Source organism: Vipera berus (assembly GCF_964194415.1).
Source record: "Vipera berus genome assembly, chromosome: Z".
NCBI classification, from domain to species: domain Eukaryota; kingdom Metazoa; phylum Chordata; class Lepidosauria; order Squamata; family Viperidae; genus Vipera; species Vipera berus.
In genome coordinates, this window is record NC_138205.1 from 79,670,587 (window position 1) to 79,692,446 (window position 21,860).

General features: G+C 35.9%; 1 protein-coding gene across 5 annotated transcripts in view; it reads right to left on the bottom strand.

Annotated features, from left to right (window-relative positions):
- DNAJC13 (DnaJ heat shock protein family (Hsp40) member C13) overlaps positions 1-21,860 on the bottom strand; it is an 82,949-nt gene that overhangs the window by 8,602 nt on the left and 52,487 nt on the right. For all 5 annotated transcript variants that reach the window (XR_014028405.1, XM_081343187.1, XM_081343185.1 and 2 more), the window contains 19 exons: positions 21,168-21,370; positions 20,841-20,925; positions 20,519-20,673; positions 19,593-19,638; positions 15,279-15,433; positions 14,890-15,091; positions 14,216-14,331; positions 13,839-13,917; positions 12,488-12,623; positions 11,513-11,697; positions 10,896-10,970; positions 9,078-9,197; positions 8,070-8,249; positions 5,991-6,158; positions 4,264-4,377; positions 2,885-3,001; positions 2,365-2,542; positions 2,061-2,152; positions 535-634 (listed from right to left, as the gene is read on the bottom strand). Coding sequence is in view for 4 of the 5 variants with exons in the window: in XM_081343187.1 (XP_081199313.1) it covers positions 535-634; positions 2,061-2,152; positions 2,365-2,542; positions 2,885-3,001; positions 4,264-4,377; positions 5,991-6,158; positions 8,070-8,249; positions 9,078-9,197; positions 10,896-10,970; positions 11,513-11,697; positions 12,488-12,623; positions 13,839-13,917; positions 14,216-14,331; positions 14,890-15,091; positions 15,279-15,433; positions 19,593-19,638; positions 20,519-20,673; positions 20,841-20,925; positions 21,168-21,370 (2,506 nt within the window). In the remaining variant the exon portion in view is untranslated. The remainder of the gene's footprint in view (positions 1-534; positions 635-2,060; positions 2,153-2,364; positions 2,543-2,884; positions 3,002-4,263; positions 4,378-5,990; positions 6,159-8,069; positions 8,250-9,077; positions 9,198-10,895; positions 10,971-11,512; positions 11,698-12,487; positions 12,624-13,838; positions 13,918-14,215; positions 14,332-14,889; positions 15,092-15,278; positions 15,434-19,592; positions 19,639-20,518; positions 20,674-20,840; positions 20,926-21,167; positions 21,371-21,860) is intronic.

Genomic DNA, 21,860 nt, shown 5'->3' on the forward strand with positions numbered 1-21,860 from the left:
AAAATATCCCTTATGCCTTCTTCTTAATTATCTAATTATCAGTATTTTATGAGACTTTCCAGCAGGCAGTAATACTTAGCCAACCTTGGCTAATCTCAGAAAGATAAGTACAGTCTACACCTGATTATTATCTAGATGGATGGCCAAACTCTAGATTGAAAAATAGGAGAAAAAAACCCAACCATCCTGATTGAAGGTAATAGCAAAGAGCTTTCATACTGTTGCCAAGAATATGTTTGACTTGAGTACTATTTGACTTGTGAGACTAGGTTAGCATATAGTCAGCTACAGTATGATGTAACACTTACTATTAAATCTTCCAAGAGTTAGCCTTAAAAGAAATATATATGCCTTTCTAAATTGAGTTTGTATCATTCTTAGGTAAAATAGCAGGCTAAGGTCACTATATACTCCTCAAGACAAGAAATATTTGGTTTTTAAATTTTTTTCTATCTAAAAATTCCTCTTTTTGTACTATTTAGCTAAAGAGCAAACAAGAGAGAACCTCAATAAATTAAAACGTGATCCACATACTTGAAGGTAATGAATGCAGGAGAGCTAGTAAGTTGGAAAGAACCATTGCTTCTGCAATGTTATTTACACAATCTTGGTTACTTGTTACTATGTTCACCACCTATTAAAGAAAACAAAACTAGATTAGCAAGATTTAACCTAATTTGGATGAATCTAGAACAAATATGGAATGCATGCTGAAAAATATATTCTTAATTTTAAAGATGAATTTTTATGGCAAGAAAAATGGTTCTTCTTCAACCGTAATAAATCTCCAAATGAATTTACATTTTTGTTTCAATTTGCTTGCTTCCTGTCTTGTAGCCTATTCCAATTAATCAAAAATTAATAATAATTTCAATTTAGTATTACATTATTATTACAAATAGTCCTTGATTAACAAGTTTGTTTAGTGACTGTTTGAAGTGATAATGGCACTGACTTATGACTATTTTTCACACAACTATTGCAGCATCCCCAAGATCATGTGATCAAAATTCAGACACTTCACAACTGATTTATATTTATGACAACTGCAGTGTTACAGGGACATGTGATCACCTTTTGCGACCTTCTGACAAGCAACTCAATGGGGAAGTCAGATTAACTTAACAACTGCAATGATTCATTTAACATCTGTGTCAAGAAAGGTCATAAAATGGGGCAAAACTGATTTAACAAATGTCTTGCTTAGCAAATTTTGGGCTTAATTATGGTCATAAGTCGAGAACTACCTGTGTTTCTTAAATTTATTTACCGCCTGTTTCATCATGGGGCTACTCTAGATGGCTTATAACAATAAAATGAAAGAAATGAAGAGAATGTAGACAAAAGAGAAATAAAATAGAAAAAATAAACAATGAAAAAGGAAAAAAGCAGAATACTTCAATAGCCAAATATCATCATTAAAGAGAAATTAAGTCTTAATTAACATAGGAGGAAGAAAATAATAAAATTTTGCTGATGCTGAGGCTGACCTGACTATTCTGTTCTACTGACTCATTAAGCCCTCAAAAGTGGTCTTTGAAATAATAAAAAGTATGACCTGTAAAAGAAAAAAGCAGCTCAACCCTAAAGTAGCCAACGTACAAACATTTGAAAGATATAATTTTTTTTATTAGTATCTAGCATTCCATCACCAAGCTACAAAACTAGAACTCAGAACTGGGGATGTGCAGAACTGAACATTCCAGGGAGCTTCAAAACATTCCATTTCTCTTCCAGACCTTGTTGATCTGGCTGTTCTGGGAATGGCTGGCACTTTCCCAGAAGTTAGTATTCTGAACGGTAAGCACTGATGTATTTTGGCCTTGAACCAGGTCTATTTTGTCCAGAAAACCACTTACTATTTTCATAATCAGAATCAATACCGGTTTCACACAAAGCATAACCTTGGTTCATTAATGTCACCACTTTCCAATCTATTGCTCTAACACAAAAGTTGTACTCCATTATACTGGAGGCACTGAGTTGATGAAGGGTAAACAACAAAATATAATCAAGACTCAGTAACATTTAAAAAATGGTAACAGTAACAATTGCTCTACCTCCAAAGCCAGCTGTTGCACTTGACCAGCTCCATGGACACGTAGAAGGGAAAACAATAGCTTAAAGTGACCTATGCATACACATTCTGAACCTACAGAAATAAAAAAAAGAACTTTTTATGAACTGTTTTTAAAGACTTTATTAAAATTGGACATTTATTGTAATTAATTTATAAGATGTATAACTGAGTTTGCATCTAAATTCCCAGATTGTTTTTAGAGTATGTATGTATATATGCATACACACGCACACACACACACACACACACACACACTGTTAAAAAATGCCTCATGCCTCATTTACCTGGGTTGTGCTTTATCACGTTTCTCAGAGCTTCCAGAGCCATTTCAACTCTCCTGAGTCGCTCTCCATGTTGGTTAGACTCAACTTTCCCTGTCTGAGTTATGGCCATTAACGTATGAAGATACTGGGCTTGTGACCCTATATAATCCAAAAGGCTGGCAGCAAATGCTTTTGGAAGCTTCAGGATAATAAAAGAATCAAGAAATTTCAGTAGGTAAATAAAAAGAAAACATATTTTTAAAACTTTACACAGAGTTAAGGCATAAACAAGCATTTTTATGATAGACTACCATCCTTTCTCAACTTTATTAGACAACCAAATGGTTTTTATAAATAAATTAATCAAAATGGTATTCACCAAACATTTGGAAGCAGTAATCCCATATATCATGCTAGTTATGGCTGACAGGAATTAAATGTCAAAATTACTAGGTTACCTTTGCTTGTTCTGAAATATGTGATTCTTATAAATATTTATCAACATCTCTATTTTAAACCTAAAGTAAAAAACGAATCTTACCTCTAACTGGAATGTGGGAACTTCATTATAAACTCTAACAAAAATCTCTCCTACAATAAGTTCTTTTGCATGATCACTGAAGACAAATTCAGATCCATAGCTTTTATCACATTCACCCTTTAGAAATAAAAATATTATATCAGAATTTGTATTCAATAAACCATACTCTTAAAATGATTTACTGGTTGCTATAATGAGAAATCGTAAATGAAAATTGATTTTAAAGCAGCACAACCTCTATTATAAATATATCTGAAATTATGAAAATGATACAGTCCTTGACTTATGACCAGTTATTTAATGACTGGTGTCTTGGAATGGGTGCTTTATTGCCTAAAAAGCACTTATGGACATCATGAAATGTTCAACAGCCTCCCCCCCTCCTTCCCAGTATTTTGAGTGCTTGGCAACCAGTTCACATTTATGACTGTTTGCAGCATCCTGAAAACCGGTTTTATTGATATTTGGCAAAAAGCATCCATTCAGAGAATGGGTATGTATTTATGACTGCGTTATTTGCTTAACAATCATGCGATTCAGACTTATGGTCACATTATTTACTTAATGAACGTCATAAAAACAGTTGTAAAATTGGGTCCAGTGAGTGGTTGCCTTGATTTAGGACTTCCAGTCCCAATTGTGGTTGTAAGCTGAGGACTCCCTGCAGTTGATTTCATAATCTTATTTTAGTTTACTTCTTAAGAGGCTAGCACTGTAGACAGATGAAAATAGGGGAGATGTCCATCTGTATTACTCTTGAATGTAGATATTGGAAGACAAATAAAAATACCAACATTTAAACTATACAATAAGTGCAGTGAAACTTCAATTTAATAGATCAATTAGTAGAAAATGAATCTATTCCCAAATTAGTTAATTAAATAATAAATTATGCCATTTACTGCATTTGTGCAATGAATCACTGATTGGCATTTATGCCATGCATGTAATAATGTCATTGTGCAAATCATGAAAATTGCTGTATATGATGTCAAATTAACATAGATTTAAATGCTTCTTCCAAGTTATTTTGGATGGAACCTTTTTATTATTTCAAGATGCTTGGACAGACCGATCTGCCGCATTCAAAATTCATTTGTCTATTAAATGAAAGGGTCTGTGTATGTCATAAAAATATTGACAAAAAACATATGATCATATTCAACAAATTCATATATAAATGTTTTGTTGAGCAAAAACATTGAAAAACTCAAGATGTTTTTCACATTAAAGCAATTAATATACATTACAGCCTAGTACCTCTGAAAATAATTTACTCATTCTGGAAAAAGCAGCAACCATAACCTGCAAATGCACCTTACAGTACATAACTTAAGCCCCCAACATGCGATCCTAACAATTTTGAAAAAGTGCCTCACTGTTTTAATCATGCTTTCCTGCTGAGATTCCAAGAATTCAAGGAGTTCAACTCTTGTCCGATTATTCCAGATCAGGTAAGGGCTCTCTGTGTTGCTGTTGAGCATTTTCAGAATCTATATAAAAATATTTAATTAAAAAAACATATCCCAAGATAAGAAAATTGATACTTATCAACCACAGTATCCTTCTGCATGGAGGTCACAGTGCTTCTATATATATTCTATGTATATGCCTGCTTTTTAGGGCTTTCGCCCCCCCCCCCAAGCGGCATTATTACAAAGTCAGCTTATTGCCCCCAACAATCTGGGTCCTCATTTTACCTACCTCGGAAGGATGGAAGGCTGAGTCCACCTTGAGCCTGGTGGGATGCGAACCTGCACTAATTGCAGGCAGCTGGTGTTACTTAAGGAGGCATTAGCCTACTGCTCCACCAAGGCAAGTCAGAAGCTTCAAATGATTCAAAGTCTGGCAACTTGTGTATTAACCAGCATTTACTGATGGGAGCACATAAGATTAGCATATAGACTCTTCACTGATTGTCAACAGTGTAATTCAAAGTTCTGGTGCTAATTTACAAAGCCCTATATGGCTTGGAGCCAACCTGTCTGCAGAGCTCCATTCTCCCATTGGAACTGGCTGGCCAATTTGATACAGTTGAGAGAAGCCATTAGTAGTTCCCAATTTTAGGGAGGTGAGGAAGGCTGTGGAGGCACTATTTTTCAAGAGCAAACCCAGTTCTTGGAGTGGCCTCCCAGTGGACATTAGGTCAGCTGCCATTCTCACTGCTTTCTGAAAACACCTCAAAGTTTTTCCAGGAGGCATTTAGGCTGTGATACTTTCTTGCCTAGGTATTACGGATTGGTTGTTTAAATAATTTGTATTCTATCTTTATTTAACTGGATTGCGCATGTTTAATGATACATTTGTGAAATGCCAGAAATCCTTTAGAATTAATAATATGTAAAAATATTAATAACTTTTTCCTCTTCTCACAATAGCTGTCTTTTGATAAGCCTAATACTGTACAGTATTAAACACATTTTGAAGATTACTGTTAGTTTTGGGTCTAATGTATTGGATGCTGATAGTTGGACCTCTCAACTACAGAACTTATTGGATAACTTTAGGTCAACTGTTTTTCCCCCAGTTTAACTATTTAACATGTTATTCTTTTCAGGAATAAAATAGAGGAGACTCCATTTAAGTTGCCTTCAACATTCAAACAATGTCAAAAAATGGAAAAAGAAAACTTGTACTGTCTTGCCATAGAGGTCGACTTCAAATTCAATAATTCAAATGACTATTGTGAATGTATGGTTTCCACTAGGAGCACTCGAGCCATGTGACAGCAATGTAAACATAATGTGGTACAATCTGCAGTACATTCATTTACCATATATAGCATCCAGGACTATTTCAAATAAGTTTCATGTGGCTGACGGAAGCTATGATGAAACCTTTAGAATGAACAATTCTCTATTAGGACCTGACCAGAAAGAACATGCAACAAATTAAAATAGCAGAGTGAGACAAATCCCTACATTTTTCTTGAGTAATTACAAAAGCTAATATACTGAAAACTACAAGGTTTATTTTCTAATACTGTTATAATTGAATATTTTTATATCCTGTCACTATTAAAACTAACACATTATATATTTTAGTAACATGGTACAGTATCTTCGTTAAACAAAAACAAAAGCACTATGTCACACTTTTCATGTACCTCAGCAAGACTGACCACAGCAAGTTTCCTTGTAATGTAAGGGGTCAGCAGGACTCCAAGACTTTTTCTGATTGCTGGATTCTCAGGTGTAGTTTGCTCTTCAGAAAGGTATCCACCAAGCCGACTCAAAGCAAGGAGGCTGAGTTTGGCAAGAGTATTAGCTACTTCCTATTAACAAAAAATACAAATAAATCCAACACTTGTTATCTATTCTAACATCATCTTCTCTCTTTACAGAAAGAATAGAGATGCAAAAGAAACAAAGCTTGAATCTTATCAGTTCTGGCAATTGTCATTTACTCTATGTCTACTCTCACTATTCAGGCGAATCTTCCTAAATGAATAAATGAAAGCTTTTCTGAAGTAACAGTGGAAAGAAATAGGAATTGGAATGCCCCTTTCTGCAAACTTTCCATGACTCTTTGGTAAAGATCTACAAAGAAAAAATATGATATTGATAAGGAGGAACAGCTCCGAATCACAACCAAGAAGCTTCACATTTCATCCAACCTTCATGGTAAATTATAAGATTCCTTTGCTGTTAGTATATGAGGGTTTTCAAGCTGAAGAAGCAGCATGATAATTTACATTTTTCAGGACTATCCTCTTTTAATATGCTTGTGCAAAACCCCAGGTTTCTAAATAATTGTATTTTGTGACTGTCATTTGAATCTTGAATTCCTGAATCCTTTCTAAATCTTCCAGGAAATATAATTACTGTAGGTTACAAGTAGTCCTCACTTAATCCTAATTGGGAGTGATAACTCCATTGCTAAGTGAAATGTCATATAACCACTTTGTTTAGGAATGGCAATTCTGGTAACCCAAGTGAATCCCTTGTGGTCATTAGATAATGATTTACCCAGATCCAAGCCATTTTTGGAAGAAGATAAGGGACTATTCTCCATTCAATTCTCCTTATCAACCTATCTCTCCATCTGTTTTTTCGGCTGCCCACCTACCCACCACTACCAGTTGCTCCAACTGCCCAAACTGCCCTACATCCCATACCTGTTAGCATCTTCTTTCATGTCACCTTCTTTTGCACCAAGGTGAACAGGACCCTCATTTGTGTGCCAACCAAGGCCTCCTTTTGTGAAAGAAGAACTTGCCTATACCGGCATGAAAGGATACTCCTTTTGCATGCCATCTGGGTCTTTCTTTTGGGTGCACACACACTGACCCATAGCAATCACTTGCTGGCCTGTGGGGTGTTTCTCATGTGCACGGCTAGGATCGTGAGCCCAGTGGAGGGAAGGCAAAGTCAAGATTGAAGATCATCCGGAAATGGGTGGGGGCAGTGATCCTAAATGCAGATGAGCCCGATTTTGCTTATGTTACCATGGAGGAGCTTCAGTGGTTGAAACTTTAAAGAATGGGTGTAAGTCTCTTCATTTAGTGCTGTCGTAATTCCAACCAGTTGCTGAATGAATGTAATTAAGTGAGGATTACCTCTATTGTCAGAGACTGGTACGGTGGCTAGCACTTTTATTAAAACTAGCGCTCGCTGATGAAATGAGCCGCGTTTGTGATTAAAAAAAAAATCTGAAAATGCTGTACCTCACAGGCTACTGGACTGCAAACTGTCTACCTTATTAGGATCAATGTAGGACCCATGGTGACGGAACAGTTTTTCTAAGCACAGATTAAAAAGTTGATGAAAGCTCTAAATTAATGTAGATTTCCTTTCAGGAGGAGGAGGGAAAAATCTTGCCTAAATTGGATATGTCTCTCTTGAAGCAGAAGAAATTTTCAAATTTTATTACTATACTCTGAGCCAACAGAAGAACACTGAGTACTAGGATATTCATTCATTCATTCATTCATTCATTCATTCATTCATTCATTCATTCATTCATTCATTCATTCATTCATTCGGAATTCTTCTTCAATTGTTTATGTAAAAACCACAATACACACTGAAGGGTTTATTTAAAGGCATATTAAACAATCCTGAGTAAGGATTTAAAATTAATCTGTACATTCCTAAGAGCATGCTAGAAATATTTTTCAGTTAATTTAAAATGTAGCATTTCATTATTTTAAAAATTAGCAGTCTATTAGCAATGCAATGATTACCTGCTGATTAGAGTCTTCACTCTTTTCAATGCCACTCTCTTCCAGTGTATAATCATAGTTAAAGAGGTAGCCTAATAAATACCACAGAACACCAGCTTGGAACAGATGTGTCTGTAGCCAATAATCCACAGCAAATGAGCTGACACATTCTACTCCGATTGAAGCCACACGTGGAATGTTCTAAGCAGGAATAAACATATTTGTTTTGGGATTTTAGGGACAGTGTTGAAATTCAGTAGGAATTAATCAGGAGATCTACTAATGTAAAATGCCATAGTTCCTTGCACATTTCTGCGTCCCCCCATGAAGTATACTTCTTACAATATAACTGCTTATATTATAGCAGTGATAGAGACCGAGTGCCCAAAACCCGCCCCCCACCCTGCCTGCTCCGCCCCCGCCTGCCCCACCCGCCTGCAGGGCCACAGACCGCCTCCATGGCCTGCTGCAGATCACCCAGGCAGCCCTGCAGCACCATGGCAGCCATGCCTTCCGCCCACACCCCGCAGCATCATCTGCATGCTATGGGGCCTGACAGCGGAGTCTTGGCCCTGCTACCCAGCTATCTCCTTGGTTGCGCTGCTCTGTGTGGGCCACACCCGGGGGAGACTCCCCTCCAGGGGGGCTGCTGGTAAGGATTGGACCGCGGGGGGAGGCAGGGCTGGGGCAATGGCGCACATGCCCACAGAGAGGGCTCCGAGTGCCGCCTCTGGCAGGTGTGCCATAGTTTTGCCACCACTGTATTACAGCATACTATAACATATTATGTAATAGTATAATTAAAGTGCAATAAGATAAACAAATGGTCTACTGATGCCAGAAGCTTACTATGTTCAAGAAAATTAGTTTAGCAGGCTAAGACAAAAATGTCTTCTTCACATGCTAAGAAATATGAATCTCTTTTGAATGAGATTCTCTCATAAAAATACATAGCATCCATATCCGTATAGGAACTATTCTGACAGAGTTGGAGAAAGGCATTAACACAGCTGCCAAACAAGAGTTTACCTTGCCATAAAACAGCACTCTGCAGAGGTCTTTAATAATATTGGGCATTTCAGTAATTTTCTCTCTGCAATCTTCAAACTGAGCAGCCACGCTGTAGCATTTACTAATATGTCCACACACCTATGAATAGGGGGAAAAATCATGAGCCTGATGGGCATTGTAAGGTCCATTAACTTTTCATTTCTGTCACAGTAAATGGGACTAAATTTGGATCCAACCAGTGTTTTTCCAATGAGAACAAATATTTAGGTAGTTCTCGACTTACAGTCATTCATTTACAGTGGCACTGAAAAAGTGATTTATGATTGTTTTTCACACATGACCATTGCAGCATCCTGATGTTCACATGATCAAAATTCAGATGTTTGGTAACTGGTTCATATTTATGACTGTTGCCATATCCTGGGTCATGTGATCAGATTTTGTGACCTTCTGACAAGCAAAGTCAATGAAGAAACCATATTTACTTAACAACCATGCTACTAACTTAACATTTAATAACTCTAATAGGAACAGTTGTAAAATAAGCAAAATTCACTTAACAACTGTTTCATTTAGCAACATAAATTTTGGGCTCAACTGTGGTTGTAAGTCGAGGTCCAACTGTACATTATTTATATATTTTTATATTATTAGTTTCCTACATCTTGGTTTTTAATTTGAGGCTTAAAGGAGTTGACTAGTCACTTTTTGTTTTAATTTTTTCTATTCCTGCTCATTTTAAGTTTTCTGGCTTGTAGAAATGGAGATAAGTGATTCTTTTTCAATAATTATTTTCATATCTAAAAGTCTCTTTTTTCTTAGAGCCCTAGGTCATATAGAAGGAACATTTGGAATAAGACAGTCACAACTCTGATTTTCTATAGAATGGTTTCCCAGTGCAGAGGCTGGAAAAGAGCTAACATAATTCCCATCTTCAAAAAAGGGGAAACAAATGGATCCAGGAAACAAAAGACCAATCAGCCTAACATCAATACTAGAGAAGATCCTGGGAAAGCAACAAATCTGCCAACACTTAGAGGCAAGCCAAGTTGCCAAAGCCAACATGGGTTTGTCAGACAAATGTTTGACAAAGTGACCAGCAAAATGCTATGGACATAATATATTTGGACTTTAGTAAGATATTTAACAAAGTTGATAAGATAAAAATTGTGGATTAGATAGCATTATCACCAGATGGATTGAAAACTAGCTGACCAACCACAGTTAATGTGTAGTCCTTATTGGAATTACATCTACATGGAAGGACATATGCAGTGGGGTACCCCAAAGCTATGTCTTAGGCACGGTACTCTTCATAAACCACTACATAATCATAGTCTTCCAATATTTAAGCGGCTGACACAAAGAAGAGGGAGTCAATTTATTCTCCAAATCACCTGAAGGCAGGACAAGAAGCAATGAATGGAAACTTATCAAAGGGAGATTCAATCTAAAACTAAGGAAATATATTTTTTTGTGTGGATGCTCCATTACTGGAGGTTTTAAGAAGAGACTGGACAGCCATTTGTCTGACATGGTATATGATCTCCAGGTTGAGCAAGGGGTTGGACTAGACCTCAAAAGTCCCTTACAATTTGGTTTTCTGTTATTTTTACCTCAGGTATTTTATGGAATAGAGTTATGTGCTATTGGCTTGATGTTTATTTCCATTGTGTTTTAACATGCTGCTAGCTACTTAAAGTTGCTCTTGGCATAGACAATTATGAGCAAAATGGACTGCTGTTCTAATCTATCTTTGCAGTTTCTTGTATAGTTATTTTATTTATATTTTAGATCTTATACCAGTGTGCATGATAGGATTTCTTTAAGAATTACCTGGACTGACATATCCTCTGGCTTACTGGAACGTGTCAAGACTGCAACACAACGATTAAAAGCTTCTTGCAAAACCTGTAAGGATGGATGACATTTGTTTTGTAGACTGTCAAATGGAAAACTATCAAAGTTGGTTATAGAAAGCTATGACTATTTATTTATTAATTAGATTTTTATACCGCCCTATCAACTCTGAACAATATTTTAAAGTTATAATACAACTGTAGACAATCTAGTATTTCCGTACCAAATCCCATTCATATCAGCCAGCAGCAGCAGAGAGAAGGATTTATGGCAGATGAGGAAGTCTGTAATACTTGAAGGTATTATGTCTATTTCTGCTACAACCTGAGATTTAATAGCCCAAATATTTATTTGCTCATAAACACTTCTACTATTCTACAATGTGAAGTCAAAACAGCAGAGTTTTAAAATTTCTTCTGCTTGTTCAAACTCAAAGGCAGTTTTATGTTTAAAATTTTGTATTTATAACATGGTGCCTGTATGAGCAAATTAATATTCCTGAAAATATTTAGTAATAATCATTGTTAAAATCCATTTCTCCCCTTTGCAGAATATAATACAACAAAAACTTATATTAGTAAGTTTGAATATACCTCTATTCCATTCTCTCTTCTTAGTTCTTCTGCATTAAGTGCTGAACAATTTACTGTGTGGAAAGCTAATTCTGCAGCAGCTGGCAACAGAGGAGACTCTTTGGAAAACAAGAGGTTATCTGAAGTTTCTATCGTGATTGTCTTAATCAACATGGGATAGCCCGCATACTTATAGGGCTTCAAATCTGAAAATGTGAGAAATCAATGTCTGCAATGAAATCTTTTTGAAGTTAGTATTCTATGCTGCAAGTTATACTTCTCTGATTTTTAACATATTTCTGCTATAATATTTTAGATCCATTGAATCTTACTTAAAACCCTAACATGTAATACCTTTTGCTGGCTTTTCTTTTCTAAAACAACAACAAAGATATTTCCTCAGAAACTGTCGTAAATTAAAACTAAAGAAAGTTTAATAAACATATAAAATTATCCAGAATTCATTCTTTCCTTATAAGCCACATCAAAATCTATTACACACATAGAGTTCGAGATAACATTAAAGATCTCTGATAGCTCTGAAAGCTTTGCAAGCAAGGATATGGTTGAAACACACTGCTTTGGGAAAGAATGAACTTGAACTACTTGTAAAAATATTGGAAGTGTTTTACAATTACTTGCTTTCTCCTTTATATCAAGTTTCACATTTTCTTAACAAGTTCCTTCTCTATTTTGGCGAAAAAATACATTTAATATATTATTCTGAGGCTAAATATTTTAATATAACTGCATGAACATATTTTTCATTATTTTAGTTTGATATATTTATTTGGAAATGTATGTTAAGATTTATACATTAGCTACAAAATGAGAATCTGCCAAACACAAGTTGAAACTCTAGCTATACATGGTTAATGATGCCTAAGTATTGTAGTATTCTAGTACTGAAGTTATTTAATAACTGGGAGTATATATTTGCTAAATTTTTACAGCTACTCAGTTCTGTCTAATACATTGGATGCTAGATCTAATTACCTTCTCTGTGTCTATTAAAAAGGATACTCTGAGTTTTCAAAATCAGAATTATATTCTCAGGATCTGGACCATCGACAATTTTAGAAGACTTTGTGCAGAGAAACTCGTATCCTTTATTGACCTTTTCAAACATATCCTGTATTTTAAAAAAAGGACAAAGAAATGTATATAAATACTATCTGAAAATAAATTTAATAATGTTGCAAAACAAATAAGTTCTTTAGGAGTAGATATACATAGCACATAATTTTCAGTAATGCTGTTCCTTCTTTTGTTTATTCTGCAAACTATTGTTCTGTCAAAAAACTTGCAATATGCAAATACTAAATACAGTACTTGCTACAGCCTAACTCTGAGCTTTTCCACAACTTGATTGCCTGATACCAGAACAGAGTAACTACCATTTCTAAGGGCAGAAATGAACTAATCTTAATTCTGACATTTACACTTTACTCACAGCCCTCACTCCTTGATTTTGATCTCCCTATGCTTGTCCGGCTGCAGTTTGAAAGACTCTTTCTTCTTATGCAAAATATGTTAGCTGAATATCTTTACATCCTTATTGATTAGCTCCAGCAACTCACTGGCCGTAGAGTTTCATAGAAAGGAACACCCTTCAATTGAGTTAGACTTACCATCAACTCTAATTATTGCATTTTGCAACATTTTTGCCATTTTCCAGCAAAATATGCCCACTGGATAAACTGGACTTGGATTTATGAATGGGTGATTTGCTTAACAATCATGTGACTCGCTTAATGACCTTAGTAAAAGCAGTTGTAAAATTGTATCATGGTGATTCAATTGACAACTGAAACAACTATGGCCAAAGTTCCAGGCTCAATTAGGGTTATAATTCAAGGACTACCTGTATGAAAATATCTTCAGGAGTACTTGACTACAGGAAAGAAAGAACTGCCCGTTACTTTCTTGGAACAAAAATGCAGGAGAGCTGCAAGGAAATTATTCAACAGAAAAATGACAACTTCAGTTCAGTCTGGATTTCTTTAAGCCTACTTAGTGAGGTCAGCATAAGCACAGGGACAGGAAAGCTTAAATGTAGGTTTTCTAAGAATTGTTTTTCAATGTGACTATATGACCTACTAGAGCCTCTCCATAGCTTCAATCTCCTTCCTAACTCTTCTTTATAATATTGATGAATTAAGAATATTTAGATCTGGCCTAATAAATGTTAGTTAATTTTGAATGAAAGAGAGAACTAAAAACATACAAAGGAATATGTATATGATGTAAAACAAATGGGAAAATTTAACATATTAAACATTCTGTTACTGGATTAGGACACAATGCTTTCTTTCAGCATCACACATATTTAATATAGGACACTTACCCGACCTTCTGGATTCTTGTCAGGATGGTATTTCTGGGCCAGTTTAAAATAAGCTTTCCTGATCTTACTTTCATCATGTCTATAAAGTACAGAAAGGATTATATGTACTATCTGCAATTCAATATTTTGTTAGTCAGAAGGAAAAATGCATTTGTAGTTATCTTTTGCATCTACAACATTAATATCAAGGTATATTTAAAATTTAATTTTGGCAACAGAGTCTTTGAAATAGTTCATCTGATCGATTTGATTTATACATTTTTATAACATCGAAGTCTATACGTTACTCTACGCTGAATTCAGACAGCAGTATAAAGGCTTAAATCCATTCATTTTAGAATGTTGCTTTCAATTATTTTTCATAATTAGAAACTTACAATCCTTGACCCTTTGGTAGATTTAGAACTTCATAAGCATCATCTATGGACATTGTAGGTGCCTTCTTCTCAACTTCTTTCTTCCAGGTTTCTAGTGTATCTTTTAAGAGTTTAACCTGAATACAGAAGATTTCTATTTAGCTCTTCCATGCAATAATTACCCTTCTAATAGTTTTATGAAATAATCACTCTTCTAATATTTCTAACTATGGATAGTGGCTCCACTTAACAATTTGGGGTGGTGGTGGAGTATATAAACCATTACAGGAAGGGTAATGGTAACAAGTGGATGGGACTAGGATTTTTCTGGTTCAGGGGAAGAGGGCTCTTTTAAAAAAATCCTTACATTACACTTTTCATGTCTTCAGAATGATAAATGGTTATGGTGCTAATTTTCGATAACATGGTTAGAAAAGCTCTTCCAAAGAGATATTTTCAAGAATAGAGAGAAAAAACTATTATCTCATTTTTCCTTTTATTTCTTATTTTTTGCAAATTTGAAAAGAACAATGTCAACTAATTTAAATTAAACATATAAACATTTATGTCACAATTGGAGCATGATGAGCCTGACAAGCTATGAGAATAGGGATCTCACATTTCTTGGCATACTTCCATTTATTTCTCAAGTCCCCAATGTTAGAAACTAGAAAGATGACCACAAATTGACTTACAGGATCTTTAATTGGCCAATCAGGAAACCGAAGCTTATCACAAAGATGTCTGAGGTAATAAATATTGCAAAACAACTCATTTTCCAGTTGAGGATAACTGATAACTGGTATGGGGCAGTACTGGTAAAGTGCTCTTGTATTACTTTGAAGACGTGGGGTGAAGTCAGCAAGGTGCGCAGCTATCTTCTCTATCATTAGGCGCCTGCAAATTGCAAATATCTCTTTAATCAAATAAACATTAACATTCTTTTAGGCACTGATTTTCTCATCAGACATTAAATCTGCTTCTTTGTTACAAGCTGCAAAAACATTTAATAAATTAATTATAGGCAACAATTATCAATGGGAATACAATGAAAAAAGTATGTTTTACAGGATATGTTAATTACCTCATTTCATTGCTCCAAATGGCTTCTGGAGTATCAAATTCACCCAAAAAAATTTCAGAAAATTTTTCCGGTTCATAGTTTTCCAAATAACACACCATTGCCTCTGGGAGGATATGTCCCAAAATGCTTCTCTGAACTATATCTTGACCTTTTGCCTAAAAAAGAAAACAGGAACACAAATAAGTGTAAACAAACATGCTAACATATGCATTAAAAAGTTGCTTACTTTTGGTAACAAAATTGTGAATACTTTTGCAGATGTTCAGCACAATTTATTCTTAAGTGTGTGAGATATTTATGTTTTATTTATTATATCTGAATGCTGCCCATTTTACCTAGAGGTGGCTCTAGGTGGCTTAAAAGCAGCAAGATAATTGCTTTCTCCACCATGATGCCTCCCATTTATGAGATTTTAATTTTAGTCAACAGAAATTGAAATTTAGCATCTGAAATGACTGAACTGCAGCTTTACTTGAAATTTTATTTATGTTTATTGACTGATTAGCTTTATGACCTACAACCATATCAAAAATATAAAGCAAAATAGAATACAGGATATATGTCCAGGATAGAATAGATAAAAGGAAAATATAATAAAATATATGTGGTAAGTATAAAGAATAAATATTCAAATACAGTTGCAAGAAAAAGTATGTGAACCCTTTGGGATTACGTGGAGTTTTGCATGAATTGGCCATAAAATGTGCTCTAAACGTCATGTAAGTTACAATAGAAAAACACAGTCTGCTTAAAATAATACTACACAAACATTAGCTGTTGTCATGTTTTAATTGAACATATGATGGAAACATTCACAGTGCAGGGTGGAAAAAGTATGTGAACCTTTGGACTTAATAACTGGTTGACCCTCCTTTGGCAGCAATAACCTCAACCAAACATTTCCTGTAGTTGCAGATCAGACCTGCACAACGATCTGGAGTAATTTTGGACCACTCCTCTGCACAAAACTGTTTCAGTGTAGCAATATTCTTGGGATGTCTGGTGTGAATCGCTCTCTTAAGGTCATGCCACAGCATTTCAATCGGGTTGAGGTCAGGACTCTGTTGCATCACCCATCCTCTGCAGAGCTTCAGTTGGCGGACAGATGGTCGTACGTTTACCTGCAAAATGTCCTGATAAAACTCTGGGATTCATTTTCCCATCAATGACAACAATCCGTCCAGGCCCTGAGGCAGCAAAGCAGCCCCAAACCATGATGCTCCCTCCACCATGTTTTACAGTGGGGATGAGGTTTTGATGTTGGTGTGCTGTGCCTTTTTTTTCTCCACACATAGTGTTGTGTGTTTTTCCCAAACAACTCAATTTTGGTTTCGTCTGTCCACAGTATATTTTGCCAGTAGTGCTGTGGAACATCCAGGTGCTCTTTTGCAAACTTCAAACATGCTGCAATATTTTTTTGGGACAGCAATGGCTTCCTCCGTGGTGTCCTCCCATGTACTCCATTCTTGTTTAATGTTTTCCTTATTGTAGATGTGTCAACAAAAATGTTAGCATGTGCCAGAGATTTCTGTAGGTCTTTAGCTGACACTCTAGGATTCTTCTTTACCTCATTAAACATTATGTGCTGTGCTCTTGCAGTCATTTTTACAGGACGACCACGCCTAGGGAGAGTAGCAACAGTGCTAAACTTTCTCCATTTGTAGACAGTCTGTCTTATTGTGGACACATGAACATCAAGGCTTTTGGAGATACTTTTGTAACCCTTTCCAGCTTCATGCAAGTCAACAATTCTTGATCGTAGGTCTTCTGAGAGCTCTTTTCTGCGAGGCATGGTTCACATCAGACAATGCTTCTTGAGACCAGTAAACCCAAAACAGGTGTGTGTTTTTAAAGGGCAGGACAGCTGTCAGCAACATATCCAATATCATCACACTGGTTGGAGTCAAGGTTGGCTCACTCCTGGCTCCAATTAGCTCTTGGAGAAGTCATTAGGCTAGGGGTTCACATACTTTTTCCACCCTGCACTGTGAATGTTTCCATCTTATGTTCAATTAAAACATGACAACAGCTAATGTTTGTGTAGTATTATTTTAAGCAGACTGTGTTTTTCTATTGTTGTGACTTACATGACGTTTAGAGCGCATTTTATGGCCAATTCATGCAAAACTCCACGTAATCCCAAAGGGTTCACATACTTTTTCTTGCAACTGTACCTCATATTTGCATATTTACAACTGTTCAATATAGCACGTTCTTCTTAGCTATAAAATTAGCAGTTTTGCTCACAATGTACAGATTTCAGTGAGCTGTACTTTCAAGTTGGGATGTTAAGTATCAAATCTTAAGTTGACAAACAATAAACAATCAATATCGGGTTAACCAAGTTATTCCATCATTAATGATGGGGGGTGAGGTGTTACCCCCCGTCGATAGGGCTCGCAACTTGGGCGTCCTCCTGGATTCACGGCTCAATTTCGAAGACCATATAGGAGCCGTGACCAGGGGGGCTTTTGCTCAGGTTCGCCTGGTGCGCCAGTTGCGTCCCTATCTGGACCGAGACGCCCTACGCACAGTTACTCTCGCGCTTGTGACCTCCCGTTTGGACTACTGTAACGCTCTCTACATGGGGCTGCCCTTGAAGACCACTCGGAGGCTTCAATTGGTGCAGCATGCGGCCGCGCGAGTTGTAATGGGGGTTTCCCGATACTCCCATGTAACACCTCTACTCCGTGAGCTGCATTGGCTTCCGGTTGCCCTCCGGGTGAAATTCAAGGTGCTGGTTATCACCTATAAAGCCCTATATGGCCTGGGTCCGGGATATCTGAGGGAACACCTGCTGCCGGCATCAAACGCCCTTCGCCCAGTGCGCTCCCACAGGGAGGGTCTGCTCAGGGTCCCGCCGGTAAGAGATTGCCGGCGGGTGACACCCAGGGATAGGGCCTTCTCGGTGGGAGCGCCTGCCCTCTGGAACCAGCTGCCGGTGGAACTGAGAACTGCCCCCGACCTCCGATCATTCCGCCGGGGCCTGAAGACCTGGCTCTTCGAGCGCTCGGGCCCAGACTGAGGAGAAATTTTTAATTGGGGTTCTTTTTAATTGAGTACAGGGTCAATTTAATATTTTTTAATTTGGTTCTTAACTTTTGTATGTTGGATTTTTAATTCCCTGTAAACCGCCCTGAGTCCTCAGGGAATAGGGCGGTATATAAATGTAACTAAATAAATAAATAAATAAAATAAATATCTTTGGTGGCTGAGACACCACATATACATGTCCACTTATGATATGGCAGATGATAGAAATGTCCATATTTGTCCATGGATTCCAGCAACTCAAATCCAACTCTAGAACAGATCCTTTTTGAGAATTGGATTAGACTCATTGACAGGTATTATTGGATAATTTATATAGTTTTTTAGTATTTTTCTCAACCCTTGTCGAGCTTATTTTAAAATGATTTACCCACATCCCTATATCATCAACATATAGAAGAGTATTAATGAATTTATTATGGATGTTTGGACTATTGTTTGAACATTGACAGAGATGAAAAAGCACTGAGGCTCAGGATACAACTGTGTCTAACTCCACTATAGGTAGGTATACTCTAAGAAAAGCAGTTATAGCTATACAGGCTTTCAAATGAGTGTTTAGAGTAGAGGGCCCTAATCAAGGAAAAGAGTAAGAGTAAGAATCTGGGTTCGATATTTAAGTTAGCCAATTTCTTCCACAAAATGTTTCTCTTTATAGAGTCCAAAGAAGCATTGAGATCTACAAAGGTGGTAAACAGTTTCTTGCCACTAATTAGTTGTTTCGTCATCAAAGTGCATAAAATAATACAAGCATTCTATTCTGGAGTGCTCCGGTTTAAATCCAGCTTGTTCCTCCACTAAGCAATTTCTTTTCATTACCCAGAATTTTGTTTTGTTCAAATATTTAAATACAAATAATTCTTCAATTTTCCTTTCTATCAACATGTCATAATTAAATTATAATAATTACATTATTTTCTTGAGTTTTGTATGCTACATTAATACTGTAAAAGAACTTACTTTCTTCAGAGTTGTTGATTTCTGACATTATACGTTAACAAAATAGTTTATTTGAGCATACAAACATAAACAGAATTAGATTCCTTATAAAATAATTAGTAATATATAGATAAATTTAATCACTAGCAGAAGAGCAATTTTGTAGATACTTTTGGTAAAAGGTAAAAATATTTTGTTTGCAGCAAACAAAATCCTCAAGAATTTACAAGACTAAAAATAATCAAAATAATGCTTAATACAATACTAGGATTGGCTTATTTGCAGACATTTTAAATGTTGGTTTTTACTGCTAATATATCTTACCTCTTCAGATTTGAAAGCTTGTTTTGAGTGTGTATACTTCAAAAACCTAAAAGATACATTTATATGGTTAAATGATATGAATTCTTATGTAATTTAAGTGCTTCTATTAAGCTAGCCTTTCTCCCTTATTTTCTGCAGAGTCCTAGGGTTCTGTAAGAAGTCATGATTTTAAAAAAGGATTTTTTATAACTTTGCACATCTTAGTGGTTGGGATTTTTATATGTCTCAATTCAGCTTACTGATTATGCTAATATACCATGAGCATTAGAAATTTCTTTTTTTTTTGGCAGAGGTTCACTAAGGATTATTTCAAAGGGTTTCCCTAGAAAAAGAATGTTGAGAAAGGACACTCTAAACCAGAGGTCTCCAACCTTTTGGGCACCAGGGACCGGTTACGTGGAGAGAGGTTTTGTGTGCTGCCTGCATCTTGCGGATGGGGCTTCGCTTGTTTGTGCAGCCTGGTTGCTGCCATGCTCTAAACTTTAATTTTTATTAGTAAACAGATACTCTATTATTTAGGAAATGCCTCATCATCAGATTGCCCCATACCATCATTACAATATAGTAGCTTGATTTGCACATATTGCTAAGAGATAAAGTAGAGAGTAAAGCTATTGTCAGAAAGAAATAATGGTTTACATTTTGCAATAAAACACAATTTGAAATTATGGTTCCGCCCGATTTATAAATCCTGATTTGCTGGTTGTATACTGTATTTTTCTCATTTCTTTTAAGGACGGGTAGAAAAAAATGACAAAATCAGCAGGAAATGGCTGGATCTTTTGACTGACTGTTAAGAAAAGTCTGGCTTCCATACTGATACTAGGACTGAGCATTGTGCTAAATAAAAAATAAAAGACTTATGGATTGCTAGATTGCATGTTACTCAAACTAACCCAGAAGGGATATGGAAATTTTGTTTTTACCTTGCCACAGGAAGTACATTGGAACCAGTGTACATCATAATGAAGAAGAATATTCCACTGAGATAAAGATGATGTAACTGTGGGTTGTCTTGCATGATATGAAAGAGTAATATGGCAACTTTCTCAACAAGAATGGGATCAAAAGTCAGCAAAAGCTGTAGTGTAAAAAAAAAGTTAAATATTCATTTCAAATTAAAATATTGATCAGTTATTGTCAAAAACATTACTTCCAGTTTAAAAAAAACCATAGACATAGATAGCATGTTGAAAATTAAGCAGGAAATGAGGCATGTATGAAAGGTAAGATGGAACATCAATTTACCTGAATGATATGGGGAAGACATGTGTTGTCTGAGAGGAGCCTCTTCACCTTGGGTAAAGGTCTTATAATAGCATTATCCTGATCTCTAAAATAAATATATTTTTCTAATCAGTATATTTAATACAAAATCATTTGCTTCTATTGTCTTTTGGCTAATTAGCAGACATTCATTTCTGCTTCACATTGTTTTTTTCCCTAGAACAAACTCTTTACTAGCTCAACATATGAATTCTATAGAGGTTGACCTCCTTTATAGTGAAGAATTACATGTTTTTTTGGAGTGGTTTCTTCAACAGTTTTTGACTTTTTGAAATCTAGGTTCCTTACCTACTAGGAAAATAGCTACACATTGTGACAAGCATGTTGAGAATAAGTGTAGCCAGATCCGTCTCATTTAGCACAGCTTGTCCAGTGGCCAGTAGACACCATTTCAACTGAGGAATAACTTGCAATGGTCGCCATCCATCCATGCCTTGGGCCCAGCAGCGTGTTTTTGAAGTCAGTTTTCCTTCTGTCCACAATTCCTGCATCTGAGTCAGAAATTTAATGCTGTAATGAATACTATTTTTGGAACAATGTGTTTGACAAATGTTCAATTTTTACAACCAGTAGTGAATAAATCCAAGACACTTAAAACTACATTTATATTAGTCTATGTAAATAAATATGTAAAAATACTTTATCTTGCCAAAGACCAAACAGTAAAACAATCTGAGCAAATCTAAAGGACTAATGAAATAGCCCAAATCTCTACTATGCCACAAAACAAAATTACTTGAATAAAAATAGACAATCATTCCAGGTTCATTAGAATATCTGATTTGGGAAAAAATGAGTTCAACTATAAAAATACTGATCGCTTAGGCTGAACACAACTCCTTGATAGCAATCCCGAGTCTAGTTCTGTTTTTCCTTCGCAAGGCTAGGAAAATAATGAAACTCTCCTAATATTTTTTTTACAAAATCCATCATGCAAATGGATAGCATGTGCTAGTTATTTCTGACAACTTCGTGGGTTGA